Here is a 24,005-nt window from a genome sequence, read left to right on the forward strand (position 1 = left end):
TTGTTTCCTGTAATTTCTCTTGTTATTACTCTTTTATATTTTGACAGTCTTATTCTTACATGAAAACACAAAATCTTTCCTGGTTTTATTGGCATATGTACCCTCTTTGTAAAATTTTGGATTTTTCATATACTGCATTTCCCCCCTAAGTTTGTCACTTGCCCCCTTTAAAAAAAAAGATTCGCTTATACCAAGGAAAATCCTAGAAGGATACTGGGGTCCCCTCTATGTCTCTCTCTAGCTTCTACCTTCTTTCGTATGAGTTTTTAAAAAATGTAGTTTACGTTCTCTCTCTTCTACATCATTACTTCTCAGGAATTCTTTAATTGCAGCTAGGTTGCTATTGCAGCTAGGTTGCTATTCCTGTGTATCAGGTGATTTTGATACGGAAAAGATCATCAGTGATGATGAAATCTCAGACATCACTAACTTTTCATGTTGATTTTTATTCTTGTTTGTAAGCTTATTCTGTCCTAGTTATTTGGGACAACACATACTCCTTTTTTTTATTTTATAGCTTAATTTGATTTCATTTCAAATTTATAGAGTTGCATGATAGTATTTGAGAGGGGCTCCTATATATCCTGTAGGGTTGGCCCTCTGTATTTACCAGTTCCACATCTGATGATTCAACCAACAGTGGACGGAAAATAATTGAAAAAAGAAATCTGGAAAATTCCAAATAGCAAAACTTGAATTTGCCATGCCTGGCAACTAGTTACATAGTATTTACATTGTATTTACCACTATTTACATAGCATTTACATTGTATTAGGTATTATAAGTAATCTGGAGGTGATTTAAATTATAGGCATACCTCATTTTACTGTGCTTCACAGATACTACGTTTTTTACAGATTGAAGATTTGTCACAGCCCTGTGTTGAGCAAATCTGTTAGTGTCATTTTAACAACAGCATTTGTTCACTTTGTGTCTCTGTGTCACATTTTGCTAATTCTAGCAATATTTCAGACTTTTTCATTGTTAATATATTTGTTATGGTGATCTGAGATCAGTGATCTTTGTTTCTATTGCAAAAGGATTATGACTTGCTGAAGGCTAGCGATGCTTAGCTGATTTTTAGCAATAAAGTTTTATTTTGTTTTGGTTTTCTTCCAGTTTTATTGAGATATAATTGATATACAGCACTGTGTAGGTTTAAGATATACAGCATAGTGATTTGACTTACATACATCGTGAAAAGATTATCTCAGCAAGTTTAGTGAACATCTGTCACCTCATATAATTACAAAATTAAAGAAACAGAAAAAACAATTTTCTCTTGTCTGAGAACTCTTAGGATTTGACTCTCTTAACAGCTTTCATATATAACATACAGCAGTGTTAATTACATTTATCGGGTTATACATGACATTCCTAGTACTTGTTTATCTTTATAACTGGAAGTTTACCTTTTGCCTGCCTTCATTCAATTCCTTCTCCTCCCACCCTCACCTCTAGTAACCATAGATCTGATCTCTTTTTTCTATAAGTTTGTTTGTTTGTTTTTGAAGTATATTTGACCTACAACATTATGTTAGTTCCTGTTATACAGCATAGTGATTCGATATTTCTATGCATTTCAAATTGATCATCACGATAAGTCTAGATGTGTCACCATGCAAAGATATTACATAGTTATTGACTATATTCCCCACACTGTACATTTCATACACATGACTCATTTATTTTGCAACCGGAAGTTTGTACCTCTTAATTTCCCTCACCTATTTCTTTCCTCCTCCCAGCCCCCTCCCTTCTGGCAACCACCTGTTTGTTCTCTGTATCTATGACTCTGTTTATGTTTTATTATGTTTGTTCATTTGTTTTGTTTTTTAGCTTCCACATATAAGTGAAATCATTACAGTATTTTTCTTTCTCTGTCTGACTTATTTCATCAGCAAAATGTCCTCAAGGTCCATCAATGTTGTCACAAATGTCAAGATTTCATTCTTTCATATGCCTGAATAGGATTCCATTCCATCCTGAATAGGATTCCATATATATATATATATATATATATATATATATATATATACACACACACACACCCCACCACATTTTCTTTATTCATTGATCCATCTGTGGATACTTAGGTTGCATCCATATCTTGGCTATTGTAAATAATGCTGCAGCGAACATGGGGGTACATGTATCTTTTCAAATTCGTGTTTTTGTTTTCTTCAGATCAATACCCAGGAGTGGAATTGCTGGGTCATATGGTAGTTCTCTTTTTAATTTTTTGAGAATTCTCCATACTGTTTTCCATAGTGGCTGTACCAATTTACATTCCCACCAACCGTGCACAAGGGTTCTTTTTTCTCCACATATAAAGTATTTTTTAACTAAGGTGTGTACATTTTTTTAGACATAATGCTATTGTACACTTAATAGACTACCATGAACATAACTTTTATATGTACTGGGAAACCAAAATATTGTGATACTCACTTTATTGCAGTGGTCTGGAACCAAACCCACAGTATCTCCGAGGTATGCCTGTATACAAGAGGATGTGTGTAGGTTATATGCAACTACTACACCATTTTATATGACTTGACATCCAAAGATTCTGGTATCTTCAGGGGTCCTGAAACCAATCTTCCCTGGATACCAAGGGACTCTAGTTAGATTCACATACGTGTTTTTCTGAACCATTTGAGAGTAAGCTGGAGGCATCTTGTCCCTTTGTCTCTCAAAACTTCATTGTGTTATTTCATAAGAAATAAGGATGTTTTCTTAGATAAGCAGAAGATAGTTATCAAATCAGGAGCGTTAGCAATACTACAATCTAGTTCACAGGTTATATTCAAATTTTGTCAATTGTCTCAATAATGTTCTTTAATAAAGGCTGCTTTTTCCCCTCCCAATCCAGGATCCAACCTAGGATCGTGTATTGCTTGTAGTTGTCATGTCTATTTAGTCTCCTTAACCTGAAACAGACCTTAGCCTTTCTCTGGATTTCTTGACATTGATATTTTTGAGGAGTGCAGACCTCTGTTGTAGCAAGTCTCTCAGTTTGAGATTGTCTATTTCCTTATGATTAGCTTTAGGTTATTGATCTATCTGATCTATCTATGTAATCTAACCTAATTTATTTTGCTAGAATATCACTGTAGTTATTTTCTGTTGTCCTCAATGCATCCTGTCAGAAGGCACTTGTTATCTCTTTGTTCCCATATTGGTGATGCTATTCTTGATCACTTGTTTAAGTTGTGTCTTTTAATTTTCTTTACTGTACTGTTACATTTTATGCCTTTCGAATTAATAACTAATTTGTAGGAGATACATTGAGAATAGGTAAATATCCTGTTCCTCATCAAACTTTAATGTTTTAGTTTTAGGATCCATTGATGATTTTCTAATTCCATCATTGCTTCTATAATTATCAGTTAGTATTCTATTAATACTAAAAGGAAGAGCTTTCCTTTTTATTTTCAGTTTATTTGTGAGCTCATGGGTTCTTATTTTAGTCAATGGGTTCTAGTCCAGTACTATTATTATTTATTTTGCTTCCCCAGTTGTCCTGCATTTGGCCAGTGGAAGCCCCTTCGACTATCTCATGATTTATTTTTATATGTTCCCATGACTCTTTGACCATTTCTTTAATTTATGCCCCAAGAATATGTTCCAGGGTTATCTTGTACTTTCCTAGCCTCAGCCCTGGAATAAGTAATTTCTTTAAGGTTATTTTTAATAGAGCATGGCATTTAGAGGTCAAAATCTGGGATCGAAGATAATGTTGATTGGTACTGAGGTGTTATTACACTGAGCTAGGAAATGTGTGTGTATATGTATATATAGAGAGAGTTTGTGTAAATATATATTTGTGTGTATATATGTATATTTATTCATGTTAGTACTACTATCTCCTATTTCAACTCAGTATCATAGGGTTCTGCTCTTTCATATTTATATATTTTATAGTTCCTTTTCTTAACAGTGTAAAACCTGGCTCCTTTATTCTAATTTACTCAGTCTTGAAATACATGAAAGTTTCAGAATTGCTAAACCTATACCACAAAAACCCAGAATTACTAAATAGAGTTCAAGATTTCTTTATAATTTTTTGGAGGTAAATTACATATGTGAAATGGACAAATTATATGGTCACTTTGAGTTTTGACACATACTCTTGGTCCTCTGACAGTTCTGACTTTTCCTTCTCAGTCTCCTTGGTGGCTTCTCACCTCTGTTAATCTTCAATATTGTTCTACAGAGTTCTCTCTGTTCTCTTTTCTGTTATCCTGTGTTACACCTATTTGCATCATAATCTCTGCAACTAGAATCAGGATCAAGATTAACTCATTTTTGTAATCCTAGGGCCTCTTTTAGTCTTCGGCATATGCAAGGTGCTAAACAGGTGTTTGAGTGAAAAACATGTGCACAATTATATTACTTATGTCGATTTATAGGTTGTTTGTAGAAACCTCCTTTGAGAATCCTGAATAAATAAAAGATCAGATTTGTATAATGCCCAAAGAATAATCGTATTTCATTAATTCTAATCTGTGCATTTATTATGTATTTTTATATTTTATCCTCTGTGAAATTGAGATATATCTTTAGGCCTTCACTCTTAGAATTGGTGTGAGTCAGGTGTGAAAAATTCTATTGACCCATTCTTGGTAGAAAGCACCAGCATCAAAATGTCTTAAGATTTAATGAAATATGGTACAGTTACTTTGGCCATTTCTGCTACTGTATATTATGATGATTTGGGACTATTGTAAGCTATAAAAGATAGTCTAAAATCCCTTAACGTTGGGGTTGGGGAGTACAAGTTGAAATGACTTAGGTTACTTTTCTATATTATGTAACAGTGAGTTGCTGGGTTATGCGTCTCCACAGAAGACAGGACTGTTAGATCCTAGAGGGCAGTGACTTGGTCCTGGTTATTTCTCTGGCTCCACTGAGTGCAGTAGCTTTCTAATATCTATCAGGTGGCAGAGTGCTTATTTCACCTCCAACTGATTAACTGCCAGTGTGATTCACCTTGCCTGGGAGAACACAGCAGTGGCAGAATCCTCCTCTCAGGGAGTCCTGCTGGGAATGCTTGCTAAGGGGTAACGCTGGGCAGCCCCTTTATTTTAGAATCCAGGAGACCAAAAGAACTCTGATGGGTCTAAATGTGTTGTGACTTCTTCTATTTCGTTTATCAATTTAAAACAATAACACATTTTCTTTATCAACAGGAGTGAAACCTCGGTCTGGCTGGTCTATCGATCCTTTTGGACATTCACCAACAATGGCTTATCTTCTAAAACGTGCTGGATTTTCTCACATGCTTATCCAGCGAGTTCATTATGCAGTTAAAAAACATTTTGCATTGCATAAAATGCTGGAGTTTTTCTGGAGACAGAATTGGGGTATGTAGGGTTTGATGAAAGTTGAAGATCTCACTTGACCTAGATGTTATTTCACAGGGATTATGAACTCATGCTGTTGTGGGTTTTATTCAGAGTGTCAGTCTTGAAAATATGGTTGCCTAAAGATACACATAATTGTTTTTTCAATGTATTTGTGTCAGGAGTCTTTTAAGCATTGGTGAAGATATTTATCTATAGAACATTGTAGATTCTTTTTTAAGCCTAATGGAAGTAAATAAATACAAGTAATTAGTCTTTTGCAAATAATGCTTTCACTTGCTTCTCTTTTAAAAAGTACCTGTTTTATCACAAAGTTGAATGTGCATTAGAACTAATGTCCAGTCATATATCTCATATTCAGCCAGTGTTTCTTCCTTCTGTCTCTCCTGTCTCTGTATCTAGTAAGAGTTGCCTTTTAAAACCTTAATCCTGTCCTACTAGAACAGCCCTCCTATTACCTGTGTTGCTTGTTTTCACACTGTTCTGTGGGCATGCAGGTGTTCCAAGGATGTACTTCTCCAGCTCTTTGCTGGGGCAGAGGTGACAAGATTTAGGCCTCCTGAGAGGCCTTTGCCTTTCCCAACCCCCATGTAATTCAGAACACCTTATTTTCTTACTTAATTTTATTTATTGAGTCATTATGGGCCATGCATGGTGTTAGATGCTTTATATTCACTCTTTCATTGAATCTTTATAATTCTTTAAGTTAGTTTCTATAATTATCCCTTTTAAATGGTGAGGAAATGGAGGCTTAGATATGTGAAGCCATTTGCCAGAAATCATACAGGTAGTGTGTACAGAGCTGAGATTTGAATCCAGTTCTGTGCTGTTCCAAAGCCCAGGTCCCTAACCCCTAGTATATACCACCATCAGTATTAAGTTCTTGGTAAAATTTCATCTGAAAAAAGGATTTCATTGCTAAGACAATGTTCAGAAATCACTGCATTACATCATACTTGCTTCTCTGTGTAATCTAGACCCTCCTTAAGTGTTTCGGAAAAGTCATTTGTAAATTTAGATGGTATCCTTATGTGTACTGTTGTTTTTTTCAATGAGGAAACATATTAGCTATATAATTTTTTATCCTGGAAAATTAAACCTAATCTGTAGAGAAAACAAGAGCTTGTAGGGGATTGCATCCTGTATACTTCGATCAAATGCAAAGGAGCATATTAATTTTTTTATAAAAAGGATTATTAATTTGAGGAAGCCCTACTTAAACTATTACTTACATTCAAATTGCCCATAAATATCCATCACCAGGAAATTACTGAGTACTTTTACGTACTTAATACCATGCTAAGAAGAAATCTTGCTTATAAGAAAATTATAGTCTAATTTGATAAAAGACAGACACCACCAAATACAGCAGATAAACTGAAATGTGTAAATGAGCTGCTAAATAGTATGGCATGAAGAGAGGTAGTAGGATGTGGAGTATGTCCTTGATTCATAGCAGAAAGGAAAGAAGTTGCCATAAGTCCTGGGACTATGACAGCCTCTGTGCAGATAGCAAGCATTAGTGACCAGCATCCATGATGTCACAGTCATGAATGTGATTCAGTGAAACAACTTACAGCACACAAATGTACGGATTATGATAGCTTTAAAGTTTGGAAAAGACCTGGTAATGATTTTAACTAAATGGAGTATGAGAGAAAACTGGACTATTTTAAGACTTACCTGATAGATTTGGACATGTTGCTTTAAAATGATGTTTTGGAATCAAGTTGAGCTTCTTTGTGTGTTCTGGTTCTTAATGAAGCAGTTGTTTTCAATTTTTTTAAATGTACATGTTGCTTGTTTGTTTTTTCTTGTTGTCTGTCTTTATTATAAAAGCAATGCATTGCTGAGAATTGGAGATCCACACGTAAAGGGGAAGAGGTAGCTGCAGGTCAGAATCATAAAAAGATACCACTTTTAACTCTTATCGGAGTCCTTCAGTCTTACTTGGTGGGAGGCTTTTGACCTCTCGAAAGCGGTGATATCAACACATACTGGCACTGAGGTTTCAGTTAAAAACAGTTCTGTGTCAGGAACCAGTGCTCGTTTTCTGTATCTTTTTTGTTTGCTTTGTTTTGACTCTACTTTTTACTTTTGAAAATTACTTTTACTTTTCCTCTGCCTCCATGGAGAAAAGCATCACTGGCTCTTTATTGGTGAACATCAGGGTGACTCCACAAGACTCTCCTGAGTACACTTCTTTCTCATCACTACAAAACCAGTATTTTCCCAGTATCTTCACACCCGCTCCTTCTTCTTCCCTTATTCTTCCAGGTCCCCTTTTTACTCCCTTCCTCTCTTCTCACCCAGTCTCTGCCGCTAATGGTCTCTCTCAGTGTCCTATTACCTGAGGTGGGAGCAGATGTGGCAGGGGCTGGCAGCCAAGGATAGACACGGCCATAATTTTGGACGAGCCCGTTATAACTTTTGCTTCTGCTCAGTTTATATCCTTCCAGGTCAGCAGATGCTGCTTTGTGGCGGGGCTTTTCTGTCTCAGCTAGGTTTAGATGGAAGCGGTAGATAGAGACAGATGTGAGTATCTTCCTTCTGGCTGGTGGTCATTAAACGCTGCTGGGGTGTGTGTTCTAGTAGTTGAAGGGGTTGTTGATTTAGGGTAGAGTTTGCATTATGTATGTATAAAGTACTGGAAATTTGAACAGTTTGGGGAAAACAAAATTTATAAATGCAGGTCTGTTGGCTCTTTATTTTAGATCTGGGATCTGTCACAGATATTTTTTGCCACATGATGCCCTTCTACAGCTATGACATCCCTCACACTTGCGGACCTGATCCTAAAATATGCTGCCAGTTTGATTTTAAACGACTTCCTGGAGGCAGATATGGTTGTCCCTGGGGAGTCCCCCCAGAAACAATATATCTTGGAAATCTCCAGAACAGGTACGAAAATATGCATTTTGTAAGACAACATCTTGAACAAGCAAGCATCAGTGGCTTGTTGCTGAAGGATTGAATAAATGGTTTTTAGTAGCCAGCTTATCCTTGTTCAAGGTATTCATTCAAACTAGATCTAAAGCAACTTAAAAATACCAGAGCCTTGACTATTTGTCTTGTATGTTATAACTTAATGGAAAGTGAACAATAGTAGATCAATATACGATGGATAACCTACAATACACTGTTATTACTGTCTCCTTTGCCCTCATTATAAAAGCCTTCTACTGTGTTTGATTGAGTTCATATACTTTTGTTGATAATAAAACGTACGGCCTCTATGGTATAAATTGGTAAGAAAAGCAGCCCAACTGCAAAAACACATTTATTGAAATGGAACACATAAAGAGTATAATTATCTGTTCCCTTAACAACAATTTCAGTAATAGTGAATGCTGCCCAGCTCTGATGAATACACATCTGCATCTTTCTGATATTTTTGACTTATAGAAAACTTTAATTAGAATATTTATACTTAAAGATTTTTAAATAAAAATCAAAGGAATGAATTATTTTTTTTTCTTAGAAGAAAACTGTCCTAATGATGGAAACATCTCATTAAACCAGGCTACCTATACTTCTAATTCTGGTGCTTTTAAAGTTTAATTTCTTCACTTTAAAATTAGTGGCATGTAATGCATTAAAATAAAACATTGTGTTGTAATATAAACCACTCAACTCTGCTAGAAAAATAATATAGCCTTGTAAGATCGTTGCTCTGTGCTCAAATCTCTTTATTCTTAAAAAGGCTTTTAAAAAAGTGTGTGTGAGGATGAAGGTGGGATTGGGTCTCTTTGCATTGAGTGTCCTTGTGGCCATAAAGAAAACATTCCAGTGTGAGCCTCTCACTGGCAGGCACAGAAGTATTTTAGCATGGCAGCCTTCTTGAAGCCATGGATCCTTTGTATCAAAATCTGGCTTTCATAGTTGTTTTGAAAAACTGTCCAAGGTTTGGGAATCAACCTGGTTTCATTTTCTTGATTCCTAGAGAAGTGAGGATCAATGGGAGACCCTGAACAGCCTGCTTTCTAGGGTCAGGCTACTTAGGCTAAGAGAGTAATCCAGTACATTATGTAGCAAAAGGAGCAATGGAAAGGAAGTGGTGGTGGATTGGGGCGGTGTGTGTGTGCGTGTTTGAGGGGGGGGGATTCTTGCCTGTCTACTTGGGAAAACAGCTGTTTGTAACTGAATGGTATTTACACTCCTTTCAGCTCCAGTGGTCAGGGATAGGAGACTTCTTGAAGGGTAACTGGAATCCCAGTGCACTCATAGATATTTTGAGGCCCGTTTTTTCTTTTTTGGGTGCTCCTTAGAGTACTTGAGAACCATTTTGTGTCATCCCGTCGCTGTGTCATAGAACCCTTCAAAGATTACGCCCCCCCATTCCCCCAAGAACACACCTTGTGGTCAGTCAGTTCCAGTGATTCTGAAAGTGGTTTCCAGGCATCTGGGACATACGGATGAGAGAGTCTATGTAATACCTACACAGTTTTTTTTTTAAACTTCTTACAAGTCTTGAAGTCTTAGCTCTGCTGGTTATTCCCGTGCAGATATCACCTTCCTTTTGATGTTGTGATGAACAAAGATCAAACATGGGCATTCCAGCTTAATGGCATTTGATTTTTTAATTCCCTAAAGAAAATGAAATTTAACTATAAGGTACAGGTGATACATTTAATAAGTTCAGTTTATCAGGTTCCTCTACTTTGCAGATAAAGAAATACCGTTCTTCAACAAGTTCAGTTTTTGGTCTAGTACCATATATTTTACATATGATGATGATTTACATGTCAGGTGATTTGATGTTTCAGGGAATTCTTTTCTTCTTTGATCTAGTTAAGTTGCTCTTTCTTACGTGGTAGAATAAGTGAAGAGCAAATTGCAGCTGTGCATCTTTAAATGTGATGTTGGTCAGTGCATTTGTCATAAGTTTACTGTACCTTAGTGAGTACCCACTACCTGCCAGGTGGGTTAGGTTGGTCCCTTGGCTTTCCCAGCATTGACACTTTCTGAGCAGGAGCTTGGGAGTTAGTTAGGATAGATGCTGAATAGAAAAGGCACTTCATTAGACTTTGTGATTTCTTTCCTCTTATGTGTTTTACACATATACATGCAAAATATGGTATATCTTACAGTAGTAAACCTTGGGATGCATTTAAATGATCGCATACCCTTTTTTATGCTGGTTGCCTGGGGGATCTAGTTGGATGCTCATTCATACTATATCTTATATCGGCAATTTATGTGTATTTTTTTCGTCGTATTTCTTTGGTCTTATATATCTTTCTATGTGATTAATCTCATTGTATGTGTGTTTTTTAATTGTAAGTAATAATCTAAAATTTTTTTTGGAAAATGTGGAATATTAGTAAATTACTAGTAAAAATTAAGTACTATATTGAATGCTAATCTCTGAAAACTAAGTATTATATGTTATATAATTGGGTCATTTGTAGAGACGTGGATGGATCTAGAGACTGTCATACAGAGTGAAGTAAGTCAGAAAGAGAAAAACAAATATCGTATATTAACGCATATATGTGGAACCTAGAAAAATGGTACAGATGAACCGGTTTGCAGGGCAGAAATTGAGACACAGATGTAGAGAACAAACGTATGGACACCAAGGGGGAAAAGCGGCGGGGGTGGTGGTGGTGGGATGAATTGGGAGATTGGGATTGACATATATACACTAATATGTATAAAATAGATAACTAATAAGAACCTGCTGTATAAAAAAATAAATAAAATTAAATTTAAAAAAAGAGAATATTACGGTTACATTTTATCCACCAAGTTATTAAATTTTTCTAATTTAATATTTGCAAAATATTAAATTTTTTAATATAGAGACTATCAGTATAAAAAGACTATCAATATAAAAAGATTATATGAGATTCTAAATTTAGTTAAATTTTTTTCATAATTTCTACAAAATGCCTCTTTCCATCATTGATATTCTTTGAGATTTCTTCATAAATTTTAATATCGTGAATTAGAATCTAATTCTGGATAATCCTTGAAATGAAAATTGGAATAGTGTGTAAAAAAGTGTATTTGTCATTTATCACTGTTTTTTTAAGCTTTGGCATTAGAAATATGGAGAACTACTCTGGGTTCATCTGCTTGTTTAATTTCACTTTCAGAAGCCCTTCCTCTTAGTTTGTGTTCCCAGACTTCCTCAAATGGTGCTCCAATTCAGCATCTCCCAAAGGGTTTTTTACAGAATACGAGAATATGAAATATATAAAGCACAGCAGCACATTGTGTTTAGCTGACCTTTTGAGTCATGGGTTAGCGCCCAGAGAGATAGAAACCAAAATAGCTCATTCAACTCCTAAGCTTTATCTGTTGATCAGTATTAAAAAGGACACCCGTGAGGAATACTCAGATTATTGATGGAAGGTGTTAAGTGAGTTGATTTTCTTCCTTCAGAAAAGAAAATATGGTTCTATAATTGGCTTCATTCTAAATACCTTTTTATGTTTAATTAGGCAATTTTAGATTAAATTAGAGAAAGGGAATTAAGTCAAAGCAAACTTCAAAGTTTATATAGATGAGAAATCCTGTCTTCTTGGACTAAATTGTTTTACGACCGGCTATCTGGGAGCCAATCTCTGTGGCTGACCTTTAGGAGGACATTGATGCCCCCAGTAATTATATGCCAAAGTTGGTACGTGACTTTATTTCTCTAAGGATATTCCATTGGAAAACTATGGGTTTTTCCCTCTGATAAGAATTTATGAATATTTTAAATGGATAAAGAAAATCACTATGGTAGTTTAAAAAGTCTGTCTCATAAATTATGCTAAGATAGAATATAGGTAAAATACACAATACTTTATTTTAATATAATACACTTGTTCTTTTCTTAGTAGTATTTTCCTTTTTTCTTTTGTAGGGCTGAGATGCTTCTAGATCAGTACCGAAAGAAGTCAAAGCTTTTCCATACCACAGTTGTCCTGGCCCCCCTAGGAGATGATTTCCGCTACTGTGAACGCACGGAATGGGATCATCAATTCAAGAATTACCAACTGCTTTTTGATTATATGAATTCTCGTTCTCAATATAATGTTAAGGTAATGAGAAAATATTTTATTATGAGACTGTATTTGAAGTTGACCCTTCATTATTAAAAGAGGCTAAAACACAATAGCCTTAGTTTCTTTGTCCCACATCCCAGTATTTCGTACAATATGTAGTTCTTCTATAAAAGTATAATTCATGAAGAGGAAAATTATCTTATATTACAGTTCCATTTCTAAAGTTGTCCCTTTCTTACCACTCATTGAGTATTAAAGAGGCATTACTTTATGTAGTTGAAAACATGCACCTACTAAGTTGTGATGTTCATTTTCCAGTGATGCCCTGTTTTCCTTTCCTACTGAAAGTTTGTTGTTTCTTACAGTTGCATCCTGTGATTTAGTAGTGTGACTGGCAGATGCACATGTCAAGAATTTTGCAAACAAACGTCTTGTATCCAGAGACTACAGTAGCGTTTTTCTTAGATGAGAAGGCTTCTAAAATTAATCATTTGTCTGTCGTTCTTGCTCTTTCTTCCCCCCTGTGGAAAATCTGTTATGTACCCTAAAGTTGTGAGAATAATGTAAATTCCTCCCTCCACCCCACTCCCGCTTCCCATATCCATGACTCAGCTACAACATTCATCAACTCACGGTCACTCTTGTTTCAGCTGTGCCCCACTGTCATCTCACTCCTCTCTCTCGAATTATTTTGGAGCAAATCTCAGCGGTCATGTATTTTTGTCTATAACGATTTCAGTATGTATCTCTAAATGAAAAGGACTCGGTGTAAAAAATATGATCATAATACCATTATCACATCTGAAAAATTAATAGTAATTTAATATCATATATCCAGATAGATTCAAATTTTCCTGATCTCACAAAAGCATTTTTTTTTCTTTTTAACAGATGCGTTGTGTAAGTCAGGATTCAAACAAGAATCATATATTTGACCCTATATGAGAAAATGAATTGTCCAACAGTTTATTATATTCACATATGAACCTTTAAGACAGTAAAAGATATGTGGAAATACCATAGAGAAGAAGTGATATACCTGGTAGGAAATTAGAAAGGTGATGATATACCACCTTTTATGTAGTGAGAATTCAAATTTATTAAGTAAACTTAAATAATATTAAATAAATAAATACACTTAAATAAAATATTGAGGTTATTCAAGATACTTAAAACTGAGTTTCTACCATGTTATAGACTCTGAGCATCGGGCCTATATTTAAATCATCCCTGTAATCTCCTCAAAGATAAAGTGCATACATGGACGTTTGATTAGAAGAGTCCATATGTATGTGGGGATCTTATCTCTAAATATATCTTCTTGGGGAATGGTTTTGAGGTCTGCAAAAGGATCCACTGCATGATTCTGAAGAATTTAATCCTGCTTTTAGTATTTTACCTTTTTCCTCCTTTGTTTGCCCACTAGAACAATTTTAAAGTAATTTAAAAAGTTGACATATCATATACATAGAAGTGCACAAAGCATTAAGTATACAAAGAATATTTTCAAGTTTTAAAACCCCCATGTAGTATAAAAAAAAAAATGTCTATATGTGTATAACTGAGTCACTTCACTGTACAGCAGAGATTGGCACAGCGTTGTAAATCAACTGTACTTCAATAAAAAAAATAAATAACCCCCCCATGTAACCACCATTGAGATCAAGATGTAGAACATTTATAGCCCCTGGAAGGGTCCCACAGGTGTCCTCCAAGTCATTACCAATTCCTTCAAAAGTAACCACTATTTTCATTTCTATCACTGTGATTAGTGTTGCCTATTTTTGAATTTTATGAGAAAGGAATCTTAAATATGTGTTATTTTGTGTCTAGCTTTTTTTGCTCCACATTATGTTTTTGAAATTCATCCATCCACCATTACGTGTTGCTGTAACAGTAGTTCATTAATTTTTTATGCTGTATAGTATTTCTTTTTTCTTTTTTTAAAAATATTTATTTATTTATTTGGCTGCATCGGGCCTTAGTTGCAGCATGCAGTATCTTCGTTTGCCAAGTGCGGGACCTTCGTTGCGGCATGCGGGATCTTTAGTTGCGGCATGCGGGATCTTTAGTTGCGGCATGCGAACTCTTAGTTGCAGCATGTGGGATCTAGTTCCCTGACCAGGGATCGAACCCGGGCCCCCTGCATTGGGAGTGTGGAGTCTTAGCCACTGGACCACCAGGGAAGTCCCAATGCTGTATAGTATTTCTGGTATCCATTTGATATATATATACCACCATTTATCCATTCTATTGTTGATGAACATTTGGGGTGTTTCCGGTTTTTGTCTATTACAAATAACGCTGCTTTGAACATTTTGTGCATGTTTTGGTATACATGTGTATGAGTTTATGTGGGTATAAAATGGGATGGAGTTCTGGGGTTATTGGGAATTTACATGTTCAACATCACTAGATATTGCCAAACAAGATTCCAAAACAGAAGCACTGGGTATTGCATGGTATGACGGTTTCAATTGCTCCACTTCCTTACTCAGACTTTGTATTGTCAGGATTTTTTTTTAATCCTTTATGATAGATGTGATGGTTTTATTTTGTATTTCTGGTAGTTAATGAGGTTGAGTCTCTTCATAAGTTTATTGCCATTTGGATATCCTCTTTTGTGAAGTGCCTATTTAAGTCTTTTGATGATTTTTTTTATTAAATTGGGTCATCTGTCTTTTTCCTAACCATTTATAGTTCTCTTATGTATTTTGGATTGAGTCTTTTTTTCAGATAAAAGTTATACAAATGTTGTCTCCCACTATATAGCTTGTGTTTCTCTCTCTTAATGCTGTCTTTTGACGAACAGAAATTCTTAATTTTAATTGAATGTAATACAGCTGTATTTTCCTTTATGGTTAGTGCATGTTATGTTTTGCTTAAGAAAATTTTGTTTACCCCCATGGTCATGAAAATACATTTCTTCTGAAGCTATCCTCTAGAAGTTGTATTGTTTTACCTTCAACATTTAGGTCTGTAGTATATTTGGAATAGATTGTTGTGTATTGTGTGAAGGGAGGGATCAATATACTTTTTGCCCATGTGAGTATCCAGCACCATTTATTGAAGACCATAGTTTGCCCACTGCACTGCAGTGTTGTCTTTATCATTAATCATGAGTGAGACGAATGTATGTGTGGGTCTGTGTCTAGACTTTCTATTCATTTTTGTCTCTCTGACTGATCTCATACTGTCTTAATTACTACAGCTTTATAATAGATCTTACTGTCTGATAGTATAATTCTTCTAGTTTTGTTGTCCTCAGTATTGCATTGGTTATTGAGCTCATCTGTACCTATTGGGTCTGAAGTTAACGCTGTATTTCCTTGTATTTGTGACCCTCATTTCTTGCATGTTCACACACACATATTCTGCTTCCTAGTAATTACATTCTGCTTCCTGGTAATGAGATGAGGGAGTAATACGTAATATTAACTAAAATGTATTGAGAGATTATGATTTATTTGGTAATTACGTTTTTAAAGTGCTTTACTTTATTTAAAAATTTTTTTCTAGTTTTACTGAGATATAATTTGACATATATCACTGTTTATGTTTAAGGTGTACAGCATAATGATTTGACTTACATATATTGTGGAATGATTACTGCAGTAAGTTTAGTTAGCATCCATCATCTCATATAGGTATAATAAAAAAAAGAAAAAGAAAAAATATTTTCCTTGGGATGAGAACTCTTAGGATTTACTCTCTTCACAATTTTCATACATATACAGCAGTGTTAACTGTAGTCATCATGTTGTATATTACATTCCTAGTACTTATTTCTCTTATAACTGGAAGTTTATACCTTTGGACTACCTTCCTCCAGTTCCTCCTCCCTACCCACCACCTCTGATAACCACACATCTGCTTTCTTTTCCTGAGTTTTTTATTATTATTATTACATTTCACATGTAAGTGAGATCCACAGTATTTATCTTTCTCTTTATCTACTTAGCATAATGCCCTCAAGTAAAGTGCTTTACTTTAACAATTATTGAATTCTCTGAACATTTTCTGGTAGGTACTATAATTACTCATGAGGAAACTGAGGCACAAATAGATTAACTTGCCCAAGAAACACTATATTTGGTGAAGCCAAGATAAGAGTAGATAATATAGTTGAAAATTGATTTTCTTTAATGTAAGCATAAGGATTTGGAAATAGACATCCACTTTGCTGTTACAAAATTTATTATATCACAATTAGATTATAATAACTTATATTTGTCTTACTAATATCATTGTTTTGTTTCTGGTTGATATTTTGCCTTTGCAATGGAAGAATAATAGCTAAAACTTATACCGTTATTTGCCAGTCATGTTTCTAAGCATTTTACTTAGAACCCTATTAGCTGTAACACAGAGAGACCCAGAGACATTATATACTATGCTCAAAATCACATGTTGCATAAGTGGTAGAGATGGAATTCAAACCCACATCATCAGGATCCAGCTTCTGTGCTGCTCTTCATAACTGTTGGAGTGCCACTAACTCTTTTTGACTACTTTAATTATTTTCCTGCCACACTGAATCAAAATGGCTCTCAATATCTGTGTGTGTGTATGTATGTATGTATAAGGTCAGAAACAGCAAAATTAGCATCATATTAAAAAGAGCACATTCCCTACTTAATTAATTGTCTGTTTACTTCTAGCAACACTGCCTTTTAGTATCTGTTTATGAGGTCTGGTATAATGTTTCTTTTTTCCTTTGATTTATAGAATAGTTTGGGCTCATAGAAATGGATTTATGTACTAGTAATTTGAGTCACTAGTCAGAAAAACCTTTTCATTTGAGCAGTCAGCCTTGCAATTCTTGTCCCTCTTTGTGTTTTACCTCTATTCATTGTTACCTGCTGGTAGAGAAAGTCCATTTTTTTAATGACCTGCTGTTCTCAAAGTCTCTCTTCTCTCCATTATAAGAACACAAACTGGGGAGAAGGGGAGGCCAGGGGAGGGTATGTGCATATGATATATGAAAATACTTAATAGCTAACAAAACTGTTGTTCCAGACTTCTGGAACATTTTACTCAAAATACGTGTCTTTTATTTTTGCTGCTTCCCCCACTTTCCATTCATCTCTGGATTATTCCATATCCTGATCCTTGCACACTTGGAGATTCTAGGGATATGTAAGGAGTTTTCAGATCCACAAATTTGTAGCTCTAAATAACTCTTCTTACTGCTTAGGTGTACAAGTTTTCTCTTAGTTTAACTTGGGACTTAATGCAAGTAAAAGAAAGTCACTGACTGAGTGCTTTCCCCCCTGCATTTGAGTAAATCTGAGCTATATATTTATCTTAACTTGGAAGCATGTCTTAAATATTTATTAGTAACTTTTCCTTTCAGTGCTAGAAACAATTTTAAGGTAGAGATGAATGTGTGAATAAGTAAAATGTACCTTTTTTTTTTTTTTTACTAGATACAGTTTGGGACTTTATCAGATTATTTTGATGCGCTGGATAAAGAAGATGCAGCCAATAGAAAGAATAGCCAATCAATGTTCCCGGTTCTAAGTGGAGATTTTTTCACTTATGCTGACAGAGATGATCATTACTGGAGTGGCTACTTTACATCCAGACCCTTTTACAAACGAATGGATAGGATATTGGAATCCCATTTAAGGTACAGTTACCTTTAGATAGCTACATTTATTTTTTTACTTCTTTTATGTTATCATAACCTATCTGTAGAGTTTTGCATAATATACAGCATTTATGCAGTGTTAGGATGCACTTAATGTAATTGTGAAATATTAATGCAATCAGAGATGTGTCTCCAAACCATAATCAGATTATTACAGAGGCTTTTATTCTGGAAGGAAAAGCAGTTTATGTAATTAGATTTTCTGGGAGTTGTATTCAATATTTTATATTTTTCTAATTAAACTACTTACATTATTTGCACACCATGGTAGTATTCAGCGACATCATCGTGTGTCTGCAGGTCAGTAACCTGGCAAGCTGAATTGTTGGAAACAGGGGCAAGGGTCAAAAGGAGCAAATAGGGTCTCTCAGTAGCCAAAATGTAGGCCTCAAAGTACATACTCTAAAACCAATGTACTTTATATGTGGGAGAACCTTAGGGACTCCATCTCAGTTCTTATTTATTTATTTGAAACACATTTCTATAGGTATGATTTTCTGCTTAGAAGAAGAAAATTTGAAAGAGATGAGAACAGATGGAGGCAGAGTGATTGGTTGAAAAAGTAAACAGATATGGAGATGACAGAAAAGTCATTAGAAAAACATAAAAACACTCTAACCCTGCATTATCCAGTTCTTTTCAATCACTATCCAATAGAACTTTCTGCAGTGATAGAAATACTCTGTTTCTGCACTGTTTATGCAGTATGGTAGCCACTAGCCACATGTAACTATAGAGCACTTGAAATTTGACCAGTGTGACTGAGGAACTGAACTCTTAATTTTATTTAATTTTAATGAATTTTAATATATATAGCCACATGTGGCTAGTGGCTGTCATAGTGGAGAGTACAGTTCTATGTAACTGAGTCTCATTGTTTTTTGATAAAGAGAAACCACCCCAAGGGAATCCTGAGGCTTTTTCTATGTGTGTAGCTCAGGAGAGCAATTTATTTTCATGACAAATTCATTGTCAGTTAAGTTCAAAATATGAATTCATGATGATTGATTTTCATGATGAATCTCAGTATTAAAAATAAAAATTTATATCAAACCTACCCTCTTCTGTGTACTAATGGATATTGAATATATTTTGGACAGCCTTTTTATAAAAATCAATAATTTCTTTAAGAGTTGTACTTTGGTAGAGTAGTGTGTGTTTTTATTATTTTTACTGTTGTTGTGCTACTGTTCCCACAAACTAACAGTAACTGTTATTTAAAAAGCCTAACCTTTGACTATTTTGGGGTATATTCACAAATGTGCCAGATGAATATACATTATTTGTAACAAAATAGACTTATATATTACAGAGATTTCTGCATTCTTACCCAATAGAATCTTAGTTATCTTTATGTTAGTTATCTTTATAGTTATTCATAATTTTTAAGTGGCAAAGAGTTATGAATATTGGTTCAATCTTAATTTATTGAACTTGTTTAAGGTGTTACTTAAATATATTACTACTGGTAATATATTTTGAGAATTCTGCTGCTTTAAAATAAAACAATAAACCTATAGTAAATTGAATTTCAGAATGTAATTAATTTATTTGAAAATAAGTTAATGGTGTGATAATGATATTTCATCCTCAGCTCATTTGTAAAAAATGTGTATAAAATAGAAATGTACAAAGAAGAAAATATTCTTGAAATCCACTTTTTTACATTTTGGAGTATTTATATGTATATGTATTCTTTCCATAACCAGGAATACTTGCTCTGGATATATATGCATATATATACATACAATTTCCTTAATTCCAATATAGTGATTCTCATGCCATGAATTTCAGAAGGCTTATAATTTTATAAAGTGGAGATTATTTAGTTTCTTTTAATTATTTCAACAATTCAAATGAATTCTTTTTTTTTTTTAAGCAGTTTGAATCTCTCCTTGTTTTTTGATACCTTGATACATTTTCATGCTGCCTTGATTTTTCTCTCCATCATCTTAACACATTTGTGGTACAGAATCTTCTTATATTTTTCACTCCATCAAGGCATGTCTCTTTTTAAAGAACTTTTAAGAAACCCATCTTGAACCATGTCCTCAGATGAAAAACATTAAAGATGAAAATTATAAAACCCCATATTATTGCTCAAAACTGTCCTTAAGCTAAAGTATTTTTATTCTTTACTTTAAAATACTAAGAAAAGATGGCATAAGATTTATCATCTTTCAGTTTCTATTGTTAAGTTCTCTATAGTTGTTGTATGTTATCATTCAACACTTAGACTAACTCTTGTCTCTGAGCTGTCTGGCCATCATTTTCTTCTTCTCCTTTACTGTTAGTCTAACACTCATGTGGCCATGCATTTCCCCACCACCTCTCCTCTTAATGTACCTATGTGAGAGTAAATGGCTTTCTGATGATGAAGTTCATGGTATATCCAGTTCTTACTGGTTTGAGATATTTTTTTACTATGTTTTATGTAAATGGACATATCTTTCTGCCAACAGTTACTGGTTTCTCTTCCTTACATCACTGAGACATGGTGTTCTTTGATGAGAATTTAGTTGTGTTAGGTGGATACCTTTGTGGTTTTATAGAAATGTTTATTATCAATATCTGTCTTATAAATTGACTGTACTGAAATCATGGATTTGAAAAAAACCACATTTGAAAATGTATCAGTGCCACCTATTTTAGGTAGTAAACTAAAATGTTTGTTTTGAAATAAAAATTAATGACTGTTTTATGCAATTAGGGCTGCTGAAATTCTTTACTATTTCGCCCTGAAACAAGCTCAGCAATACAAGATAAGTAAATTTCTTTCATCATCCCATTATATGATGCTGACAGAAGCAAGAAGGAATTTGGGACTATTTCAACATCATGATGCTATCACAGGAACTGCAAAAGATTGGGTGGTTGTGGATTATGGTACCAGGTAATATATTGAAAAGTGGACTTAAAACAAAATCTTTTAAAATTTCAGGTCATAAGCTTTTATCTTTTGATGAAGTGTCCTTTTTAATTGTAATACTGAATTTTTATTGAAGTAAAACACACTAAATCAAACCAATTTCAAAGATACACGTGTCACACCAAGAAAACATTTTCAGTTATGCTGACAGCCCAAAATGCTTATGTTTTGATGAAGTTTTTAATAATTATATCCCTTAATAAGGTTTGCTGTAGAAAACCCACCAATTTTCAGAGTCACCAGTTTTTCAAGAAATCTGTTGACAAAGTACTGGCTGTCCCAACTTTTTATTGTAGTGCATTTCTGTAAATGGAGTAGTAAAACATTATTATAAAACCGATCCCACTTTTCCCCAAGTACAGTGTGGTAATTGAGGTTACTTCTTGACCAAGAATTTGGTATCAAGTAAATCATAGTTATAATCCAGGGAGATAAAGAGCTCCACCTCATTATACAGCCATTTAATTTCATCCTATTTCATATCCATTTGTTCTTGGATACCTCATTTTTTGATAGGGGCATTGACAAAAAAGTGTAAGCCTAGAAGAATAGCCAGGAAGTAGAAGAACCTAGAAACCTTGTCATATATGGACGATATAAGGAATTGGGATGAAAAGCGATGGCCTGGGTGTTGATATCAAAGCCGTCTTTAGCTCTTGGATGGTCTGTCAGATGAATGACGGAGTAGAACTCAGTTATTTTCATATTGCAGATCAGAAACAATGAGTACAGCCTTTGGCTCAGAATAGCAGAGGGCTTTGTAAACAGTGCTTCCCAATAAGCTTACCTTTTGTGATAGTGAGATTTCCATCATCATACCAGAGTTGAGGCTGCCATTCGTTAGGATCAATGCAGAGGAGATTCCCACACTGGGGGAGGAGTTTTGCCTATTGTTTCACTGTAGCTTAGGTTAGTATTTCTTCCAGATTATGCTTTGAAATTATTTTTAAATCATTAAAAATATGCTCTGATTATAGATTTAAAAAGTGAATCTCTTTTATAGGTATTCTCATATGTGGAAAGTGTACATAGCACATAAAGTCATTATTAAAAAATTGATCCACAGCTGATACTACTAATTGTAATGAGGGTTAATTAAATTTTTAGTTACAGTATTTTGACTGCCTTTCACGAAACTTGGGAAGAAAGTATTCTTGAGGTTTCATTAGTTGACTTGAGTCTTTAAAAAATATATTCAAGGTAGTACCTTGAATATCTTCTCAGTTTTCTTATGGCAAATGTATTTGGCATCCATCTATTGAGATTGAGCTGGACTTAAAGTAGAAAATACTCATTGGATGATAATGATGTTATTTCTTCCACAGAAAGCATTTTTGAAACTAAGGTCAGATGCTCCATTTTTCTTTTTCACCTGTTCCTGTCTTCTTGGTTTATTGAGAGTTTAAAAGTGAGGCTGCTGGGAATCAGACCAGAGCAGAGCTCCTAAGAGGAAATAGAGAAGTCATCCTCCTCCACTGCCTACTTGCTATCTCTCTGGCTGCGATATTGAAAGAAATTTGGGTACAGGTCATTGGGTTTTTGCTACAGAACATTTTCTGTCTCATAACCTCTCCAAAAGGCCTGTCATTAGTTCCTCCATATGTTTGGTGTTGCTTTTAGCTTATAAAAGCATCCCCATACAAAATTGCATCTCAGAGAAAAAAGACACAATAATTCTCAAGTTGTACTTGACATTTGTAAATTTGCTTTGTGAGCACTCTACACTTCATTGAAAAGTCATAAACAATTATCAGGTCATTAGCACAGACACTTTAAGTAGGAAATTTCAAAACACAAGTTAGAGAATTATAAATAAAGAGGCAGCTAGTATTGGGTGGTCTCTTGTCCTTGGATTGTTGACTACTTTTTATTCAGATATTGGCAGAAATGTCCCAGTGAACAAGTGTATGAGTTAGGGGCTGCCTTTGGCTGCTAGTAATAGCAACTCGAAACAGAATTAATCCTATCCTGCTTATTTTTAGGCCATGTGAAAGAAGTCTGCAGGTCACTGGTTCAGGTGTGACAGTTCCACAATGCCATCAGGGCTCCAGGCCCTTTTAGCTCTCTCTTCTGCCGTTTAAGGGTGACTCTTAGTGTCATGCTGTCAACAGTAGATTGAATGTTTATGTAACTACAAACTGGAGAGCAAGCATACATCATGGCATATTTGGATGTTAATTCTAATCATGACATAAAAAATGAATTAGACTGGGCAGTGTCTATGTGGATGTTCAGCTTAAAAGTGGTTAATGGGGCTGTGTGAAGAAGGAATGGTAATGAGGTCAGTTACAAAAAGATTAAGAATTCTGCCAATTGCTAAGTTGTAATAAAGATAGATAGGTAGGAGAAGAAAATGAACAGAGGGTAAGAATGAGGCTCCTAACATGTAGATCAAACTGTTGAATAACAGGCATGATAACGTCTCCTTTAGACTGCAGGAATGGTAGCAAACTAGAAAACTGTGATTCCAAAGTGACGTTTCCTGAACTGTTTCATAATAGGATAAGGGCAGGTTAGGAAATTAGAGGCTCTGAGAAATACCACGTTGATGAAATGTTGAAACATGTAAAATTTTGTTTTACCCAGTTTTCCCCAAACTTATTTACTGTGTTTAACTTTGTTTTGTTTTCAATAAAATAGCTTTATACATACTGAGAAAGTGTTTGGGAAACGTGCCTGTCCTTAGCGGTCATCTGATAAGAAGACTGCGTGTGTGCCTTTAGGACACGAACATTGATTCGTGACATTCACTCAGTTTAATTAGGACTCTTTAATACACTGTAACACATATAAAGTTTTAGCTGATGGAGAACATGACTTATTCTGCATGTGCAGACAACCTCATAAAGATAGCCATGTAGATAATAAAAATAAACTTAGATTGAAGGAGTTGTTTTTCTGACTGAATTGTATTCATTCATGTATATGGTCTTTTAGTCTGGTGAGGACACTTACTACTATTTAGTAAAACATTTGAATAGACTGAGAAATTTAGCTGGATGATGGTCTGAACTTAAATCCGTAAGATTTTAATACTATGGTTACAGATTTACTAT

At 34.6% G+C, this 24,005-nt stretch overlaps 1 protein-coding gene across 1 annotated transcript in view; it reads left to right on the forward strand.

Moving 5' to 3' along the window:
• MAN2A1 (mannosidase alpha class 2A member 1) overlaps window positions 1-24,005 on the forward strand; it is a 162,257-nt gene that overhangs the window by 67,571 nt on the left and 70,681 nt on the right. Inside the window, exons 6-10 of the mRNA XM_036847857.1 lie at window positions 5,196-5,369; window positions 8,084-8,270; window positions 12,226-12,403; window positions 17,797-17,999; window positions 20,731-20,913. Of these exons, the coding sequence (XP_036703752.1) occupies window positions 5,196-5,369; window positions 8,084-8,270; window positions 12,226-12,403; window positions 17,797-17,999; window positions 20,731-20,913 (925 nt within the window). The remainder of the gene's footprint in view (window positions 1-5,195; window positions 5,370-8,083; window positions 8,271-12,225; window positions 12,404-17,796; window positions 18,000-20,730; window positions 20,914-24,005) is intronic.

Source organism: Balaenoptera musculus, chromosome 3, assembly GCF_009873245.2.
Source record: "Balaenoptera musculus isolate JJ_BM4_2016_0621 chromosome 3, mBalMus1.pri.v3, whole genome shotgun sequence".
NCBI classification, from domain to species: domain Eukaryota; kingdom Metazoa; phylum Chordata; class Mammalia; order Artiodactyla; family Balaenopteridae; genus Balaenoptera; species Balaenoptera musculus.